This window comes from Vigna umbellata, chromosome 9 (assembly GCF_029865625.1).
Source record: "Vigna umbellata cultivar VRB3 chromosome 9, Vumbellata_1.0, whole genome shotgun sequence".
Lineage (NCBI taxonomy): Eukaryota > Viridiplantae > Streptophyta > Magnoliopsida > Fabales > Fabaceae > Vigna > Vigna umbellata.
Window position 1 is genome coordinate 22,852,975 of NC_142173.1, and position 18,395 is coordinate 22,871,369.

Sequence of the window (18,395 nt, forward strand, 5' to 3'; positions counted from 1 at the left end):
ACCTGGCTGTTGAAATCATAACGGCTAGTTAACCATTTTTATTTTAAATACGTTGGCGACTAGAAAACCAACTTCTTACCTCCCACACAATATTCGCAAAAGGAAATAACGACAGCAAAAACAAGACGCTCCGAAGAGAAGAAAAGAAAGGTTATGGCAGAAACTCAGTACTGCATACCAATAATCGAAGACGATTTAGAAATAAACGATGACTTCTTCGAGAACTTTGAAGCTCCCAAGTTCGTGGATTTCACCGCACCTGATTCTTGCCGTCCCGGCGATGACAGCCACTGGTTCTGCTCACGTGTTGGTAGTTTAACTTCTCATTTCTTTGATCTTATTCCAAATCTTTTTCATCTTCTTGATTACCAACGACATGACTTTTTCTAATAGGATGTGACCGAAAGCACGAGCAAGAGTTGGATTCTGAAACTGTTTACAAGAAGTTTATTCTGAGGGTTAGTTGGTCTTTTCTTCTTCATCTTTGTTTCGTTCACTCTACTTATGAACATAAATATGATGGTAATTGGGTGAATGGATCTTGGATTTTCAGGTTATGGCTGCAAGAAGTCCCAATGTACGCCTCAGAAAAGCTTTGAATAAAAGAGAAGCAAGGTAGCGCATCCTTAAATCAATAAACTAGTTTATACACTCACCTATATCAATGTGGAACTTGTAACTGGAAAGCATTTTTTAATTAAAAAAAAAAGTTATTGTGGTAGTTTTTCCCTATTAAAAATCTGTTGTCCATTAAAAATCTATTATCTTTCATTGATTGCTAAATGGTGTGGTTGTCAACATATAATTTTCCTTCTTTAATATCTTCAAGAACGTTTTAATCATTATGAGTGATGTTTGGTTGTTTCTTGCAGCGCAAATTTGAAGTGCCCCCATTCAGCTCCTGCAAAGTCAAGGGTGTCAAGGATGAACTTTATTTCGTCATCATCACACAAGATGACCGACAAGAACGTCCAAGTTAAACCTCTTTCTAAGGTTGCAGCAACCCCCAATGCTAAGGTGAGGCCATCACCTCCGGTGGCCAAGGCCTTGACCACTCCAAGGAATAATCAAAAGAAGGTTTCCAGTGTAGAACCGTTTAGAAGTGTTCAGAGCAAGAAAGTGTTGACTGTTGGTGTGCCTAAGAGCAGAGTGGTGTCTAAGGCTCTTGTTTTTCCCTCGCCTAAGAAGGTCATAAAGATCAAGAATTCTATGGAATTAAAAACACCAATGAGAGCACTGTGTTCAGCAATGAAAAAGCTTGAACTCAATGGAGTCAAGAAGAATGAAGAAGGAGGAAGCAACTCATTGCCAGTGACTGCCTCAAAAAAGCAATTGAGGGGAAGAGTAGTTAAGAGCCGTGTGTTTGATTTCTCGAGTTCTAATAACCGTAAGGAACCAGAAACTAACTCAATGTCAAGTTTGAAGGAGAAGAAAGTGAAGAAAGGCACTCAGAAACGACAGGTTGCTAAGCCTCATCAAAATGACTCTAGTGAGAAATCTAGATGTGGTTCTCTAGAAGGATGCCATGAATCAGGAACTTCAGCGAGTGGTGCTGAACTATCTCTTGGAGATGTAATTTCCCAAGAACCAACAAGAGGGGATAGCTTAGTTATAGTTCAAGTTTTGTCAGAAGCTTCGGAATGTGACACTACCTCACTGTCAAATTCCAACCATAAAGAGAAGATGACTAAAGAAAGGAGTGAAAATGAAGAGATAAGGAACTCGGTTTCTGCAAAGGGAAGAGTTTCTGAATCCAACATGAGAAAGGCTGAAGAAAAATCATTGGCTTCTTCTGATGACAAAGAAAATGGGAGGCAGCTCATTGAGAATGATGACAAGGAAAATGCTTCAATAGTTCATGAAAATATGTAAGGATTTGATTTCTCTTAAAAACATTTGACTCTCCATTGTTTTCTTAAATTTGGTGAAATCAACGAATTCTTGGCTGCTGCAGAGAGATGAGTACCGATAACGACGTGCCCCAAAAAAAGGCTATTCTTGGGAGCAAGCATGAGGATGATTCGAGAAAAACACAAAAGGTCTGGTCTTAGTTATAGATTAATGACTACTTTCAGTCCCACTATATTGAATGATTATAACGTTTATGATTTTGACCTTAAAACAGAAATCTTCATCGACCACAACTGCTTCTCCAGTTGGGAAGTACAGAAAATTAAAGCCCACAAATCCTAAGCCTTTTAAGCTGAGAACTGATGTAAGTAAGGGAAGGAGATTGTGTTTAAGTTTATTTACTTGTTAAAAAACAATTTATTTTAATCAATTGTGATACGTGTTATTTTTTGATGTTGCAGGAAAGGGGAATTCTTAAAGAAGCAAACTTGGATAGAAAATTTCTCTCACCTTTAAAAGAAACCGCAGTGAAAGGTGGTGGGACGGCAACGAGGAAACATCAGAACCGAGTGAGTTCAGTTCCATTGTGAAACTTTCGTCATTATTGAATATAAAAAATTTGACCCTTCTCTTTATTTTCTTTCAGAAAAGTGAAACTATTTACACAAAAAGTGAATCAGACACTGATTATTATAGCAGTTGTGATGAGAAATCACGCTCAAAAACACAGGAAAACCAATCTGTAAGTTCATGCACAGAAGAACATGTTCACCTATAAATATTTTAGCATAAACAGTATTTTAGACAGTGACTGAAGACTTCCCAAAATGTTACGCAGGGTGGCATTCAAATAGACAACTCCCACTGCAAGGTGCAACGTAAATTATCTGCTACAACACCTTATAAAAATGATCCTCGTCCTAAACTTCAAAAGCCCAATGATGTGAATGATAAATTCAAAAGAAAATCGGAAATGACGCAGCGTAAAGTTCTGAGGCCTCTGAGGTAAGTAATAGTCAGATTCTGAAACATGTTGTGTTTGTCGTAAGCAACTTTGATTCCAATGGAAATGTCTATTGCAGTGCTTTACCAAGGAAGAAAGAAAAGGCTGTCATTGCAACAAAACTTAGTGTTATTATCGAAAAGCCATCAGTGAAGCCAAAGGCAGCAAAGCCACGTTCTTGGGGTAGGAAGGCATTAACTGTTCCTATCGAACCAAAGTTTCACCGTCTACATGTGCCAAAGGATTGCAACAACAGGAAACGCACTTGAGAAATTATTTATTGGGGACTGAGTGGCGTTGTTCAATATCATCATTGAATTTTTAGTTAACGTGGAGAGAACTTTTTTTTGTTACCACAGCATTAAAATTTGTGGTAATTGTAAGTTCAGACACGATTCATTTGTATTAATTTTTTTTTGTAGACGTAGTTAACGTGGAGAGAACTTTTTTTTGTTACTACAGCATTAAAATGTGGTAATTGTAAGTTCAGACACGATTCATTTGTACTATTTGCTTAAGTTTTGATTTGTAAATAACATTAATTCTTTTTGGTGCCACTTGCTTTTCTTTATAAAATCCTCTCAACTGATTTAACCCTTTAAACAATTAGTTAAACAATTAGTTAAATTAATTGCAAACAATAAATTCATCAATATTTTGTAATTATTCCGAAGCTACTGTTATTATATTAACACACTATAAAAGTGAAATAAGACTTTGATATTAATGAATCGTGTCTTCCCTACAAAGTTAAGAAAGAAACACATCAAGAATCTACATTTTAGAGGCTACAGTATTAAGGTTATTTGTGGTGTTGATATGCCTAATTTTATCAATTCTGTCCAACAGGTATGAATCAATGGGAAAGAATCCCTTGTTCACAAAATAATGGTTTTCAATCCTTGCAAATGCCTTGATAGAAAAATATATTTGTTATCACTCATCAATGTTAAAGAATATCAACCACAAACAACTATAAAACACAAATGTAAATTAATCCTAAACTATAACCAAACTCACTTATATTCCTTCTGCTCCAAAAATTTGAAAGCTAAATGGTTATTTCAGGTCAATGTTTATTATCATATAATAATGTATAATTAGAATATTTTTCTCTCTCATAGACATTTTAACTTGTTTTACAAGATTCAACTCATTCTTATATTATTTATCTAACCCAATCTCTCTCTTTTTTTCTTAAATTCAAAACCTCATCTTCAAGAAGTCAAATTCTGAGCTGGTTTGTGTTGTTGTTAAGTGGAGTTCATATTCTAATTAGGCTAGTTTTTCCCCTTCTTTAAAACAAGAAATAAATTTTCTAATGATATATTTATAATTAATATATTGATTTTTTTAAAATAACAATTTAACTATTTTATATAATAAATTTTTTTAACACTATATTAAAAATAATGAATTAATAAAATAATAATAATAATTTAAGAAAAATGTTTTTTAACAACTTATTTTAACAATTTTTTTACAACCGTAATTGATCCGTTTTAAATGTACGGACCAACAAAATAGTGACACATAATATATTGTCAAAAAGTTGTTAAAAAATTATTAATATATCGTAGTCTTAATTTAAATAATATTTTTAATTTTCTATTACTAATAATTTAAGTTTGTGTCAGAATAAAACAAGTTTTAAGCTCAAATAATTTAAGAACTAACCAACTACTACATGTTAATATAAAAATTTAATTTATATACCTTTAATTTTTTTATCTATTATTAATTTAAATTTATGTTTATATAAATTTAAGAAATCTAAAATAGTAATCATAAATATAAATTTAAGAAAATTGAATTATTTTTTACACTAATAATAGGTTGAATTCTGATTAATAATGAATTGTATTGTTTTGCATATTTTCTCAAGTTATATTAAATTAGTTGATTAAAATAATCTTTTAAACCTATTTTTCTTTGATGTAGAATTTATTTATTATTTTTTATCATGTCACTTAATATATATCAATTGGAGGTTTATTATTTATAATTTATTTGCAAAATATTATTCTGGTGAAAATAAATAAACAGTTTTGTTCTGAGAAATATTTGACGAGTTTTGTTCTGAGAAATATTTGACGAAAGATTTAGTTTCTTTTTTAAATAAATCTTCATACAATTAAATAAAAAAAGTATTGTGACAAATGCAGAGCCATTAATTTTACAGGGACATTGCATTCAATGTAGACAAGTAGAGAGAAGACAGCAACCTTTAATGTTTATTAGCATTACATTGTTTTTGCGTAGCAAAAAAAACTTTTCATTTTATTTTTTTCTAAAGTGGTCAAGAAGGATCAAGATGCGAGTCAATCTAGCCCACCACGAATTTAAGTCGGGTTAAATTTAAAAAAAATTATAATTTTTTTATGTCGATCAGATTTAAACCCGGTTCATACGGGTTGAATCTGTGGTGAGCCGGGTTAGTCCACTAACTCATCTACCTAATTTTATTAAAATTTAATTTTAATTTTAGAAAAAAAATATTTATTATTATTTTTTTGCTTGAAAAAATTATTTAAATTTCTTATTTTCAAAATTAATTAAACACCATGTTAGAAGTGAAATTTGGGAGTAAAATTTGTTTAGATTTGAATCATAGAAAGTTTGTAAATTTTTTTTATTTAAAAAAAATGTAATTAAGTGAGCCAGTGAGCAAACTCGTTTATCCACTAACCCGTGTGGTTCGGACCAGGTTCGAATTTTTCTGGTTCGCTAATAAATGAGTTGGGTTGGGTTGACTCATTACCAACCCGTGGTGGGCCGGGACGAGTGGTCATTTTTGACAACTCTAATTTTTGCGACTAAATTTGGTTTATCTTCTTTTTTAACACTTTCCTGGTTTAATCATTTCAGAGGTCTCTATTTGTGCAGATTCGTGTCAGTTACCTCCTCGTATTTTGAAAGTGCTCAATTGAGTCCCTATTTATGTAAAATTGAGTCAATAATGTCATTGTCATTAATTGACGTGGACAACGTTAAATTTCTTGCCTGCTTAGCATGTTGAGGTAACATTTAATAACCATGTGGCAGAGTATCGTCTCATTATGTGGATTTAGTTTAAGGGTGGATTTATTGTAAGTTTTAAGTAAAATTCATGTTACCTCTCTCACTCTCTTTGGTGCCATCCCCAAAGTTCGCAGTGCTTCCTTCTCACGCCTTGTGTGAATTTTTCTCTCTTCCTCCTCCTTCGCTCTTCTGGTCGCCAGACCAAGTTACAAAAATTAAAACATTCCCTTGTTTTTCATTTGTAACCTGAACCTACTCACATAACCCAAATCACCTTCATAATTCCTAAACTAGTTTTACAGTAACCACGAAGATGAAGGGTGTTGCTCGACTTTGGCTCTCTATTATGCTCTCGTTTTTGTTCTTTCCCCGAAACGCCATTGATCTCGAGTCGTCTACCATCAACATCAAGATATACCATTCTTCAACTTGCAGTAAGAAATAACAATTGGAGAAGATTAGAAACCAATGAATATCATATTCACGTTAAAATTAGATTCAATTCTTGTCATGCCTAATTCCATTGCTTAATCCAATTATAAGAAATACAAAATAGGTTACCTCATCATCTTCATCAAATTTCACTCATCAATCACCATACCCTCAAAATCCTACTTTTTCCATCTTTGTTTCAATCTCTTTCCCTCAATTTCCTCTTAGTCTACAAATTCTAAACTAGCCATTCAAACCTCTACAGCCACCATGAAACCCTTACCCCATCACAGCCTCACCATCTCATGGCATCAGCAGCCTACATCAGGTTTTAGATCTCGTCGTCGCTCACTCCTCTACCGGTCGGAGACTCCGCCTGCTTCCAGTTATTCTCGCAAGATGATACGCTGCAGCACCATGACTCGCGACGGGTCACCTTGCCGCTGAGGCCAGGTCGTTCACCAAGGCTGTCGTCGTCCATCGTTACTGCAGCCGTCATCTGGCCCCCAACCTCTTCTCGGTTTGGTTTTCCCCGCTTCTCTCTCTGAGTGAGGAGAAGAACCTTTGCTCTCTGAGTAGATTGAGGAAGAATGAAACCCTAAAAATTAAAAATAAAATCCAGTAACACAATGAAATAGGGGTGTTACAGTTGCTGCTGAGGTGGAGGTGGCGAAGGAGGGGCATGGCGGCGACGGCGAGGGAAAGGGGATTGGTGACGACAATTATTTCAGAAGGAGAGAAAAAAAAAACTTTGAGGACTCATGGCACCGGAGAGAGGATGAAAGTGGTAACATGGATTTTATTTAAAGGTTTAATACATCATTTTATCCCTAGTTTTAGGCTTTTTTTTCAAAATCGTCTTACCTTTTAAAAAAGTTCAATAAGGCTTCATATTGCGTTAAAAATGGTTAAAAATGGTCTTTTTGGCTTACGACGTTAAAAACATAACGGTACAATTGCCTTCGTGGTGAAAACTAAATGATGTGTACAATTTTTGATTGTGTGGCAATGTGAGGTGAATTGAGTTGGCAAGGTACATGGAAATGTTAAAAAAAATGAAGTTATTAGGTAAAAGAAAATGGTTAAGGTTTGTGAAAAATCATGTGTAAAATCATAAGCCCCAATTGCAATTTTCAAAATCAGAATCTCAATTCACAATTCACAAAATCATGTGCAAAATCAGAAACCCTAATTGTCAATTTGCAATTCACAAAAAATCAGGAACCCCGTCTCTCTCCCAACATTTCGGCAACCATCACCCCATCGTTGCCTTCTTCTTCACCTCAAACACCCACAGCCAGAAAAAACTCATTCAAAGAGAAGGAAGAACGTTGAACAATAATTGAGAAAAAAGGTTGGTGGTAACGTTGGTAGAGTTCCTGGCCAACGAGGTGCCTTGGAAAAGATGCAGCAACGCCGATGATCACGTTTGGCTCTGACGGTAACGACTTCACGTCTGGCTTACCCGTCTCACTTAATTTGGAATTTATTTGTTCATAGATTGTTGTGTTATAACCAATTTTGGTGGCTTATTTGGTGAATAACAGGGTGAATCTTCAAGAGGGATGTACTATAACTTTTTCAAGTGGTGTTGATAGAAGCAGCTTCTATCTTCAAGAAGAAACAGCTCCTCAGATCTGGAGATGGCAGCGGATTGAAGTGAAGGATGAAGATGACAGTGCATATAAAGTGTCTGATGGAATGTCTGGCAGTGTTTGGAAGTGTGTGGTGAAGAGGTTCAAGCTCAGATGGCCTTCCAGCGGGGAAGGGAGCTAGAGGAAGATAAGCTAAAGAAGCTCAAGCAAGGAACTCGAAGAAGTAGTGGCTGAATTTCAGCAGCATAACACTCTTTCAATTCAAGTTCCCATTACAAAGGATTTGGCTTCTCTTTTATAGATGAAGAGAAACGTGCCTAGCAAGCTACTGGACATATTAGCAATGTACATGAAGCTCTATAAGAAGTGTGCAGGAGAAGCTATACAGCTGGCCACATGTTCCATACCGTAAACATTGAAAACATGCTTTAAAAGAAAGTGGAAATGTTGGTTTGCTTGGTTGGCCGTATGCTGTATATGAGCTTTGCTTTTCCAATCCAAAAAGCACTTCCTTTCTTCCTTTCTTTACCTCCTTTGCTTCCCTTAGTTCACCAAGCTTCTTTGGTTGATTGGCTATGGTTTTCCACTCTTATTAGTGACCTACAAAACAAGGTAAATGTATTTAGTTAAAGAAAACATTCTAAGACTTAGAAAGAAAATATTAAGTCCTTTATTCAGCTTCCCTTTCTTGGTCTTAGAGTAAAGTTGATACTTCTTTAGATGGAAAGTCCCTAAAGGGGTTGCCATCATTCCCTCCCTCTTTAAAAACGATTTGTCCTCAAATCGGAAAGAAAGAAAGAAGCACAACTTTGGTTTTTATGTTCCTCCGGGATCAAAAATATATCTACAAAAGATTGAAAAAATGAGTATGATGAAGAAGATGTAAACAAAGATAAGAAGACAAAAGAAAAGTCTTGTATTTTTGAAAAAGATTTTCAGAAATTTAGGCTTGGAAAAATGGAAAATTCCATAGTCCCAAGTTATTGGATTTTTATCTTGAGTTACTTGTTTACACAAAGGTAACATTAACTCAAGGTTTGAATTGCCATATTTTGAAAAGGATGGCACAGAATATGGGATGGCAATTGATTTAAAAGATAAATGAATAATGGAAGAGTGCACAATAAATGGAAAAGAAGTAAAGAATGAGAACCCTTCCCTTTTAGGTTCCATGGTGATGGTAAGAGTAGGAGTTGCCAGCATTAGCAAGAGCTCCTTCTCTTTACTTTCCTCTGCTTTCTTCTTTTCTTCTTCTCTTTTCTTTTCCTCTTTCCTTGTCTCTCTTTCCTTACTCTCTTCTTCTTCTTTCTCTCTTTCTTGTCTCTCTTCTTCTTCTCTCTCTCTTTCTTGTCTCTCAACATCTCTGTTTAGCTTTAATTCTATTTGCTTAGCTTGCACCTCCTTAAGGTTAATCTTAAATTCTAGTTCTCTAATAAGGAAACCATTATCATTTAAGCTTTCAAGAAATATTTTTCCTTTTTCAATGTAATCTCTCAAGAATTGGAGGTTTCTCTTAATAGTTGAAGGTACAAACTCTTTTCTCATGCAAGATTTTAATTCAGACCAATTATGAATGGGAGATTTTCTACCTATCCTAACATGATATTGTCTCTCATCCCACCACTCTCTTACTTGCATTTCAAATCTAGATGTGTAGAGACTAAGGACATAAGATTCACTATTGCTAGAATGAAAATAGGACTCAGGTTTACTTTTTCTAGCAATAAATGGATGCATGTCATTAATGTCCTTTTCCCAAGCTAGGTATGTTAATGCACCAATATCTGCACCAAAGTATGGAATATTTGCCCTAGCTTGTTTATACAATTCACCCTCAATCCGATCAAATTCATGAAAGGAACAAGTCCTTCTTCTAGCTTCATCAAGTTTTCTTTTAATTTCTTTGAAACTAATGGATTGATCAAAACTAGAAGACCAAGAGGACCTATTTGAACAAGAAGACGGATAAGAAGTATAACAAGACATCAAAAACTTTTTTTGATTTTTGTGAAGGATTTCTAGAAAGATTCTAGAGGTAAAATGAACCAAATAGCTCCCAGGAAGGAGAGGTGAGTCACAAATGGACAAGCTTAAGAACCTTGTCCTTCCTAGCCAGAGTGTCTTTGGTTGTTTCTTACCTTAGTGTCTAGGTAGAAATCTTTCAAAACTTTTTAAATGCAAGAAAGCTATGAACCTAGAAACCAAAAGAAGGTTTATCTATATGAAACGCGCTCCTATGTATCACGGAGACTTAAAACATAAAAGTCAACAAGCAAAGTAAAGTAAAACAAATGGAAATGAATGAGACACGGTCCTAAGTGAAAGTGCAAATGACACTTGGAGCCACTTGACACACTTTCACACTAAGAAGTGGAAACTAAACTATTACAATGTTGTATGGTGCACTTGGAATTGCTTGAAAAGCATTTTTTCAAGTCACTTTAAATTGAAAATGAACACAAAATGGAAACAAATTACAAAGGTTCCGTGATATAAAGCCAAAATTACAAGGAAAAATGTTGACAAATGAACAAGGCCAAGTGTGGCTGCAATATTAGATTGGTTGAATGCCAACAATGGTGTGTTTCAACTGCTGAAATGGTGCTGGACAGCAAGAAGAAAATGCACTTTGGAGTCCAAGCTTGTAGCCAATTTAACAAGTCTTCCACTCCCTAATATGCTACCCCTTTGGAGAAGCAATCTGGACTGTTAGAACCTTCACAACAGCCAAACAAAACCAGCAAACAGTTATCACCAAACACGTTACTGCACTAGAGTTTCTTTCCACACCAGACTGCACTTTGGCATTTTATCAAATAGGTTATGGACAAAATTCCAAACAATGTAAATCAAGAAATTAAAGGCTGAGAAAGGAAAGATGGCACGCAAAATGAACGTAGGAAAGGCTCTAGAGTAGATTAAGAAACCAATAAAACGAAAACAAGCTGCAATGATGTCGAAATCACTGATTTTACAAATTTGGCAAAACTGTTTGATAAATGGCCTCAAAGAAAACAGTGGTGTTTTTGGTAAAACTGGTTCTGGTGCAGCTGAATTTTCAAAACTGGATTGTACTGGTCCAAATGCTTTTTCTAAACTTGGTTAATGATAGTTTGATGTATGCTTTAACAGTAGTGGTACCAAGCTTTTGCTACAATCCATATACAATTGAGTAACTGCACCAATACAGATTCAAGCTTTATGCAGAAAGTGAAATCTGACCAAAAAAACACTTCAAAATGGATGATTTAAGAGGCATTTTTTCACAGCAGTGTGTAGACACCTAATTTGATGCTGAGAGCAACTTTGTATCACTATATTGAAGGTGTGCAAACAGTCAAACAACAAAGAAAGGGACCACAACAGAAAATCACTGGTCCACTTACCAAATTCAAGCAATTTCAATGGTCTGAAAACTGATTTTGCAGTTTTGGTGAAAACTGACCAAATGAATAGTAGGCACTAGTTTTAATTGACCAAATACACTTGCTGAACCATTGAAAATGCACAGGCAGTCACAGAATCTCAAAAACAGTGTATGAGTTGCCAAATTATGCAGAAAAAGTGACAAAACTGCAACACTTCAAAAGAATACACTAGAAGCAAACTGGAAAGATCAAACAAGTAATGAAGAAAGGTCCTAAGTTTAGATCTAGCTTCAGAAATTGAGCTAGGGAAATAGCAAATATCCTAATACACACAATGACAGCAGCACGGTGCAAAGCTGGATTAAACAGTACAGAAACCAAACTTTCACACAACTCAAACACTCATTTTTGAATTAAACACTGAACAGTAGTTAAAATCATTTAAGAACTGGTCAAACACATAATCAAACTTGTGCAAAGCTGCAGAAATTGAAAATCTGGACAGACACGGTTTATTACATGGTAAACCAGAAATTGAGTTTGAAAACACTGATAGCACAAGCTACTGGACTTTAAGCAACTTAACTACTCTTTTTGAGATTCGGTGGTGAAGTCTGATTGCTAACACTTGAAACATGTATAAATGCATCAAATAAACTTGTCTCAAGCATTAGGACCAATGAATATGGACAGACACAGTGTGCACATGATCAAACCAAAAGTGACTTTGTATGCAGAATTTGAAGCAGATTTGGATGAACTTAACCATTCATTTTGCAATTCTGTGATGAATATGAGTTGCAATCACTTTGGACATTTTCAAAAACAGTAGACAAATGTGCATAATGCTTGAAACAACAAGAAATCTGGACAACAACAGATTACACTAAATACATCCAGAAATCACGTTTTATGCAGAATTTCAAAACAGAATGAACTGTTTTGTCAATGCTTTAGCTCATATGATCAAAGCTAGACAATGTCTTGTTGCTTTATATGATCAAGGAAGAGCTATCACTGCACTGGACACACTTAAAAACAGAAAAAATAAAAGTTGGAGTAGATTAAAACCAATTGAACAGTGAAACACGACAAGCACTAGCACATGACCGAACAAAACTGGAAAATGATGATTAAGCTGAATTGAAATGAAAATAAAGAAATGCACCGATGAAAATGATGGAAGAATACTAAGGAACACGTGAATGCACTCAAACATCCACAGAAACAAAAAAAAAATTGGAATCAAACAGAAGTGCAAACAGAGAATACGAACTGCACAACACGGAAGTGAGAAAATTAAAGGAAAGAGCAACTTAGCTCTTGACGGAAGGCGTGGACGACTGGCTCTGGATGCCAAATGATAGAAGCAGCTTCTATCTTCAAGAAGAAACAGCTCCTCAGATCTGGAGATGGCAGCGGATTGAAGTGAAGGATGAAGATGACAGTGCATATAAAGTGTCTGATGGAATGTCTGGCAGTGTTTGGAAGTGTGTGGTGAAGAGGTTCAAGCTCAGATGGCCTTCCAGCGGGGAAGGGAGCTAGAGGAAGATAAGCTAAAGAAGCTCAAGCAAGGAACTCGAAGAAGTAGTGGCTGAATTTCAGCAGCATAACACTCTTTCAATTCAAGTTCCCATTACAAAGGATTTGGCTTCTCTTTTATAGATGAAGAGAAACGTGCCTAGCAAGCTACTGGACATATTAGCAATGTACATGAAGCTCTATAAGAAGTGTGCAGGAGAAGCTATACAGCTGGCCACATGTTCCATACCGTAAACATTGAAAACATGCTTTAAAAGAAAGTGGAAATGTTGGTTTGCTTGGTTGGCCGTATGCTGTATATGAGCTTTGCTTTTCCAATCCAAAAAGCACTTCCTTTCTTCCTTTCTTTACCTCCTTTGCTTCCCTTAGTTCACCAAGCTTCTTTGGTTGATTGGCTATGGTTTTCCACTCTTATTAGTGACCTACAAAACAAGGTAAATGTATTTAGTTAAAGAAAACATTCTAAGACTTAGAAAGAAAATATTAAGTCCTTTATTCAGCTTCCCTTTCTTGGTCTTAGAGTAAAGTTGATACTTCTTTAGATGGAAAGTCCCTAAAGGGGTTGCCATCAGGTGTAATGAAGAAAAGATTGACGAAAGATATGGTGAAATTGTCAGAGAAAGGATAAAATTGTTAGTTGGAGCTGTGTGTGTTGTTATAATGGTGAATATTGTGACAGTATGAGTCTGTTTAGGTTGAAGCTCAATGTTTACATTCAGGTGTAGGTGTTCATGTAATGTGAAGGTGAAGTTCAATCTTTAGGTTCATGTGTTTATATGTAATGTTAAATTTAGTTTCTCCTTTGGTTAAAAAATGTGCAATGTGGTCCCCTTTTCAATTTAAAACTGTGTACTTTGGCCCCAAACGGATATCAACGAAAAACACATGAAAGATATCTGGCTTAGTTTCCACCATTAGTTTCCACCTCCAGTCCACCATTTTTGTCCACCTCCACTCCACATCTACCTCCTCTCCACCATTAGTTTCCACCTCCAGTCCATCATCTCTGTCCACCTCCACTCCATCATCCACTTCCTCTCCACCATTATTTTATACCTCCACTCCACCCTCTATTTCCACCTCAAACCCTAACCCCCAAATCCAACAACAAGAACATCAAGTAAGTAGGCTAGGGTTAGCAACACTTACCTCACATATGTATGCTCTTCAAATTTCACCTTCAAGGAATCACTACACCATAGTGATTACAAGACCAGTTCACCAGATTGTTAAACCCAGAATTCGCGATAGGATTCTTAGATAAGGGTAATTTGATTTAACCCATTTCGTTAAACCTAGCTAACGTCATTATATATTTTTTTTAATTTACACATGAAAATATATCTATGTGCCACATATTGCAAAAAATTTACACATAATTTAGTTTTGACCACGGAGGCAACTGCACCGTTATGTTTTTAACGCCGTAAGCCAAAAGGACCATTTTGAACATTTTTTAATGAAATATGGGGCCCAACTGAAATTTTTTAAAAGGTAGGACGACTTTGAATAAAAGCTCCAAAACTAGGGACTAAATGATGTATTAAACCTTATTTAAAACTTAAAATAAATTCATCCTTAAAATAAATCCACGTAATGAGATGTTACTATGCCACGTGGTTAATGTTACCTCAGCATGCCAGCAAACAAGAAATTCAGCAATTTTCAATTTTACATAAATAGGGACCTAATTAAACACTTTTAAAATACGATGAGTTAATTAATACGAATATGCACGAATAGGAACATCTGAAATGATTAAACATTTTTTATTCCATGTTGCAACACATCTTGATTTTACTTCTTTTATTCTTTATATTTTTTAATATTAAAAATTAAAGAAATATAATATATTAACAATTAAAGAAATATAATATAAATGAAACTAGCATTTATAATCTTTAAAACAATGTTATTCTTTAAACTAAACATATAAACATAAAAGTAATATTAAATACAGTTATTACAAACTAGTTATATACAAATTTCGTACATGGTATAAAATTAGTATAACAAATACTATCACTTTTTTTCTTACCCATTTATTTAAGACAAAAAAAATATTTTATAACTTTTAAAATAAAAATAACAGTAATTATTATTTTTTTAGTTATATAGTTACATGCTATTAATTTCTAAATATTTTTTAAACTCATTATAAATTATAGGAAAAATATATAATAATTATGGGCAAGTTAAAAGTTTAAAATAACTTAGTATAACATTAGGATTGATCCCTTAACATTTGAGATGTATACAACAATTTTTAATTAAAATTTAATTTAAAATTATACAAAAATGTATATTTTTTAAATTATGTGTAAGAAAATAAAATAAAAATAGTAATTTTTAAAAATTTGAGAAAATAACAGTTTCCCCAAATATAAAATATAAAAATTAATTAAAACTTAATTTTATTCAATTAAGAATAATTACTATGATGAAATATTTATAGTTTACCAATCAAAATTTATGACTTCAAGATTTATCAACCACAAGTTATCTAACCAATTAATATTAATATATATATATATATATATATATATATATATATTAAAAATAACTTCGAATTTAAATTTCTAGAAATCAAAATAGGAAATAAAAAATAAATATAAAAGACATTTTATTGTTGAAATTTCTGCTTCCAACTACTTGATTCAGTTCCACGTTATATGTACACTTTTTGAATGGACCAAAGCGCAAAGCTTTTCAGAGATTTGATGAACACACCTATGGTATTGCCGCAACTTAAGGCTTACTTTGAGTTCAAAGGAGTAGTAGGGACTACGGAATAATTTGATAACATTTTTTTATAACATTTTAATATTATTTATATATTATGATTGATTTAAAATTATTTTATAATTAATAATAATAATAATAATTATAATTATTGAACTAATCACAAAATAACATATTGGTGATGTTAAAATGTTATAAAAAATATTATCAAACTATTATTATTTTATGTAAAAATAGAGCATAATGTCATATTTGAATTATAGAAGAATCACAAGGTTTTATTTTTCATCTTTCTTTTAAAACTACTTAAAAAAATTATAATTTTTTTCCTCCAAGAGTAATGCCCTTAGAATTAGACTTGGCTAACGAATTGTCAACGTCATATTTTTTTTTTTGACATTCGCCGCAATCTAGTCGACCAGAACCACCAGAAAACCTTCGTCTCGTCCCTGGCCGCCATCTTCCCCGTCGAATATCGCTCTCCGCGCTTTAATCTTGGCAAAATAACCATTTGGATCATTTAGTTTTCGAGATTTGTCAGGAAAAGTGATAAACTTTCACTAGGAATCATGAAGTTTCTATTTTCAGCCATTGTTATCCTTTGGGGTATTCGTGATCTGTTGGTGGTCCATGTTCTCGCAAATTCACGTTTCACTAAGTAAATGTATAGTTTTGATAGGAACCCCCAGGTGACCTATAAGTATGATCGCATGGGTGAAGTTTAGAAACAGTGAGCATCCGTGTTGTCTGCTTCATCTGAATTGAGATATGAATATAGTGTTACTGGTATGAAAGGAGAGTTTTCTTTTGTGAATGGGGATTGGAGGCAGGATGGGGCTAAGTTTCCCATAATGCCATTTGATGCAAGCAAATCTCCTAGAACCTTGTCTGAAGATCGTGCTTCAATGAACTTGGTCTCTTTTTGGGTTTCGGATGTTGATCTTGACGACCGCTTGAAGAAGTCAATTCCTATCGGTGGTTTCATTGTGATTGGCATTACTAGAGATGACAATTTCTTTGTTGAGAGTATAAGGAGGAAAGCAATACGAGAGGGGATGTCAAGCATTGCTGCATCTCTATTTAGCCTAGGATCTGTTGTGGGAAACTTGATGGCTTCTCTTATACTCAGCATTGTGGATGACATTACTTCCAAAGGTGGAAAACAGAGTTGGGTTTCAGATAACATTAACAAGGGTCACTATGACAAGTATTATTGACTTCCATACTGAGTGCTGTTATTATTCTTCGCTATTTGATTTGCAGTTGGGCTTATGAGAGACATATACATAATTTGGATATTCTAACCATTTTTTTAATGATCAGCTTTTGTGTGCTGTAGTACTATATAGAAAAAACCATGTTTTGTACAAGTTGCATTCATGAATAAGATATTTGGCAGTTGCGTCTTGAATATTAGTAAAAGGTACAAATCTTATATTACTTTATATTCTTCCAAAGATTTTATACAGTAAGACTCTCCTCCATGTAAGAATGGATGCTACAATTTATACAGTGATATACTTATCATACTAAACTTGCCACCTTTCGGCTTTATTTTCTTTCTTATAATTCAAACACAAGCATCAGACATGAAAAAGTAAACAAGCACAGAACGAATAAAAAGAAAAACAACTCAGTTTAATTTTAACAGCTCCGCCATGAATGTGTTCACTTGGACATGAATTGGTTTGAAGGAGGATTGTTCAGTGTTTGATCACTTTGCTGTTTTGCAAGCTTTTGTGCAAGAATTCCATTCCATCCTGCATTAAAATTGCAATAAGTTACGTCAGATAATAATTAAGAACGTAAAGTTGAATAAGGAAGAATAGAAGGAAGGAGCTGAGTTACCAAGACCAGGGTCAAGTCCTCTGATTTTTAGCTCTCTGAACTCTTGACAAAGGGAACAACATGGACAAAAGATGTGAGAGACTATGTCCGTGTATGGTGCTTCCACCGAATTATACCTCTTTCTCAACTTTGTTCTGTACTTTGACCCCATTATCCATTGAGAGCACAAAGTAGGCATCATTAATAGGTCAATGAAGCTCCCAGATGACTTGACAATCCCAGAGAAAAAAAATAGTGGAAAATCTTAATCAGTGAATCTGAGTCAAAACATAAGAAAACATTATATTATCTTTAACTTGAAATTAACCATGATGTTTGTGAGAATTTTTTACTGTGTTGTTTAATCTGTCTATTTATGAGTAATAGAATACTGCAACTCACTCTTGAATTTCAATATAAAGGGTTCAAACATAATTTATATCCAAAAGTGGAAAAAATTATGAGAAACGAATGCAAGGTGAGAAACCAAAGATATCATAATACCTACCTTCAGCTTTGATGAAACCCCTCTTTATAAATTAAGAAAAATATTATTTAAATTGATCCAGACTCATCATGCAGAGAGGAGAAAGAATAGAAAAAAAAGCGAAGAAAAGGTAACAGCTTGTTTGGTTCGTGAAAATATTCTCTATTTTTCTCTTTACGACTTAACAAATAACTACATAAATTTTATTGCTTTCCCTTTACTTCTGTTTTAAGAAAATATTTATAGACAAACCATGAAAACAACATTTCATAATGCATATCTACTGTTATGCGAAATGGCGATTATTGACCAAGCAAGGGAAGTACCACATCACTATTAATACTTGTTTTCCCCTTTTCCCCTTCTTATCACTGTTTAAGCATACCCAATAATGATTCCCTTCTCATTTTCATTCAAATTTCACGTTTTCAGTCAACAATTTCCATTCGTTTCTATCTATGATACTTCTGGGATATGTGCCTGCACTTATTTCAAGATGTAGTTTCCGGCGATCCTAGATCAGAAAA

At 34.1% G+C, this 18,395-nt stretch overlaps 1 protein-coding gene and 1 long non-coding RNA gene across 2 annotated transcripts; one reads left to right on the forward strand and one right to left on the reverse strand.

Annotated features, from left to right (window-relative positions):
• Positions 1 to 100: 100 nt before the first annotated feature.
• Positions 101 to 3,411, forward strand: LOC148192947 (uncharacterized). The gene is made up of 10 exons (XM_088099332.1): positions 101 to 310; positions 394 to 458; positions 554 to 615; positions 873 to 1,868; positions 1,955 to 2,039; positions 2,126 to 2,215; positions 2,313 to 2,420; positions 2,498 to 2,593; positions 2,690 to 2,856; positions 2,934 to 3,411. The coding sequence occupies exons 1-10, from the start codon at positions 154 to 156 to the stop codon at positions 3,121 to 3,123; spliced, it is 2,016 nt and encodes a 671-aa protein (XP_087955458.1). The 5' UTR covers positions 101 to 153; the 3' UTR covers positions 3,124 to 3,411.
• A 2,956-nt stretch (positions 3,412 to 6,367) lies between these two features.
• LOC148192948 (uncharacterized) lies at positions 6,368 to 7,415 on the reverse strand. Its single transcript, XR_015782400.1, has 2 exons — positions 6,955 to 7,415; positions 6,368 to 6,878 (listed from the first exon to the last, which is right to left on the reverse strand). It is a non-coding gene; the product is annotated as an uncharacterized LOC148192948 (long non-coding RNA).
• Positions 7,416 to 18,395: the final 10,980 nt, after the last annotated feature.

Coding starts and splice junctions, on each gene's coding strand:
- LOC148192947 (XM_088099332.1), top strand. CDS start 154: ATGGCAGAAACTCAGTACTGCATACCAATAATCGAAGACGATTTAGAA. Junction 311..393: donor CTGGTTCTGCTCACGTGTTG/GTAGTTTAACTT, acceptor TTTTTCTAATAG/GATGTGACCGAAAGCACGAG. Junction 2,216..2,312: donor CTTTTAAGCTGAGAACTGAT/GTAAGTAAGGGA, acceptor TTGATGTTGCAG/GAAAGGGGAATTCTTAAAGA.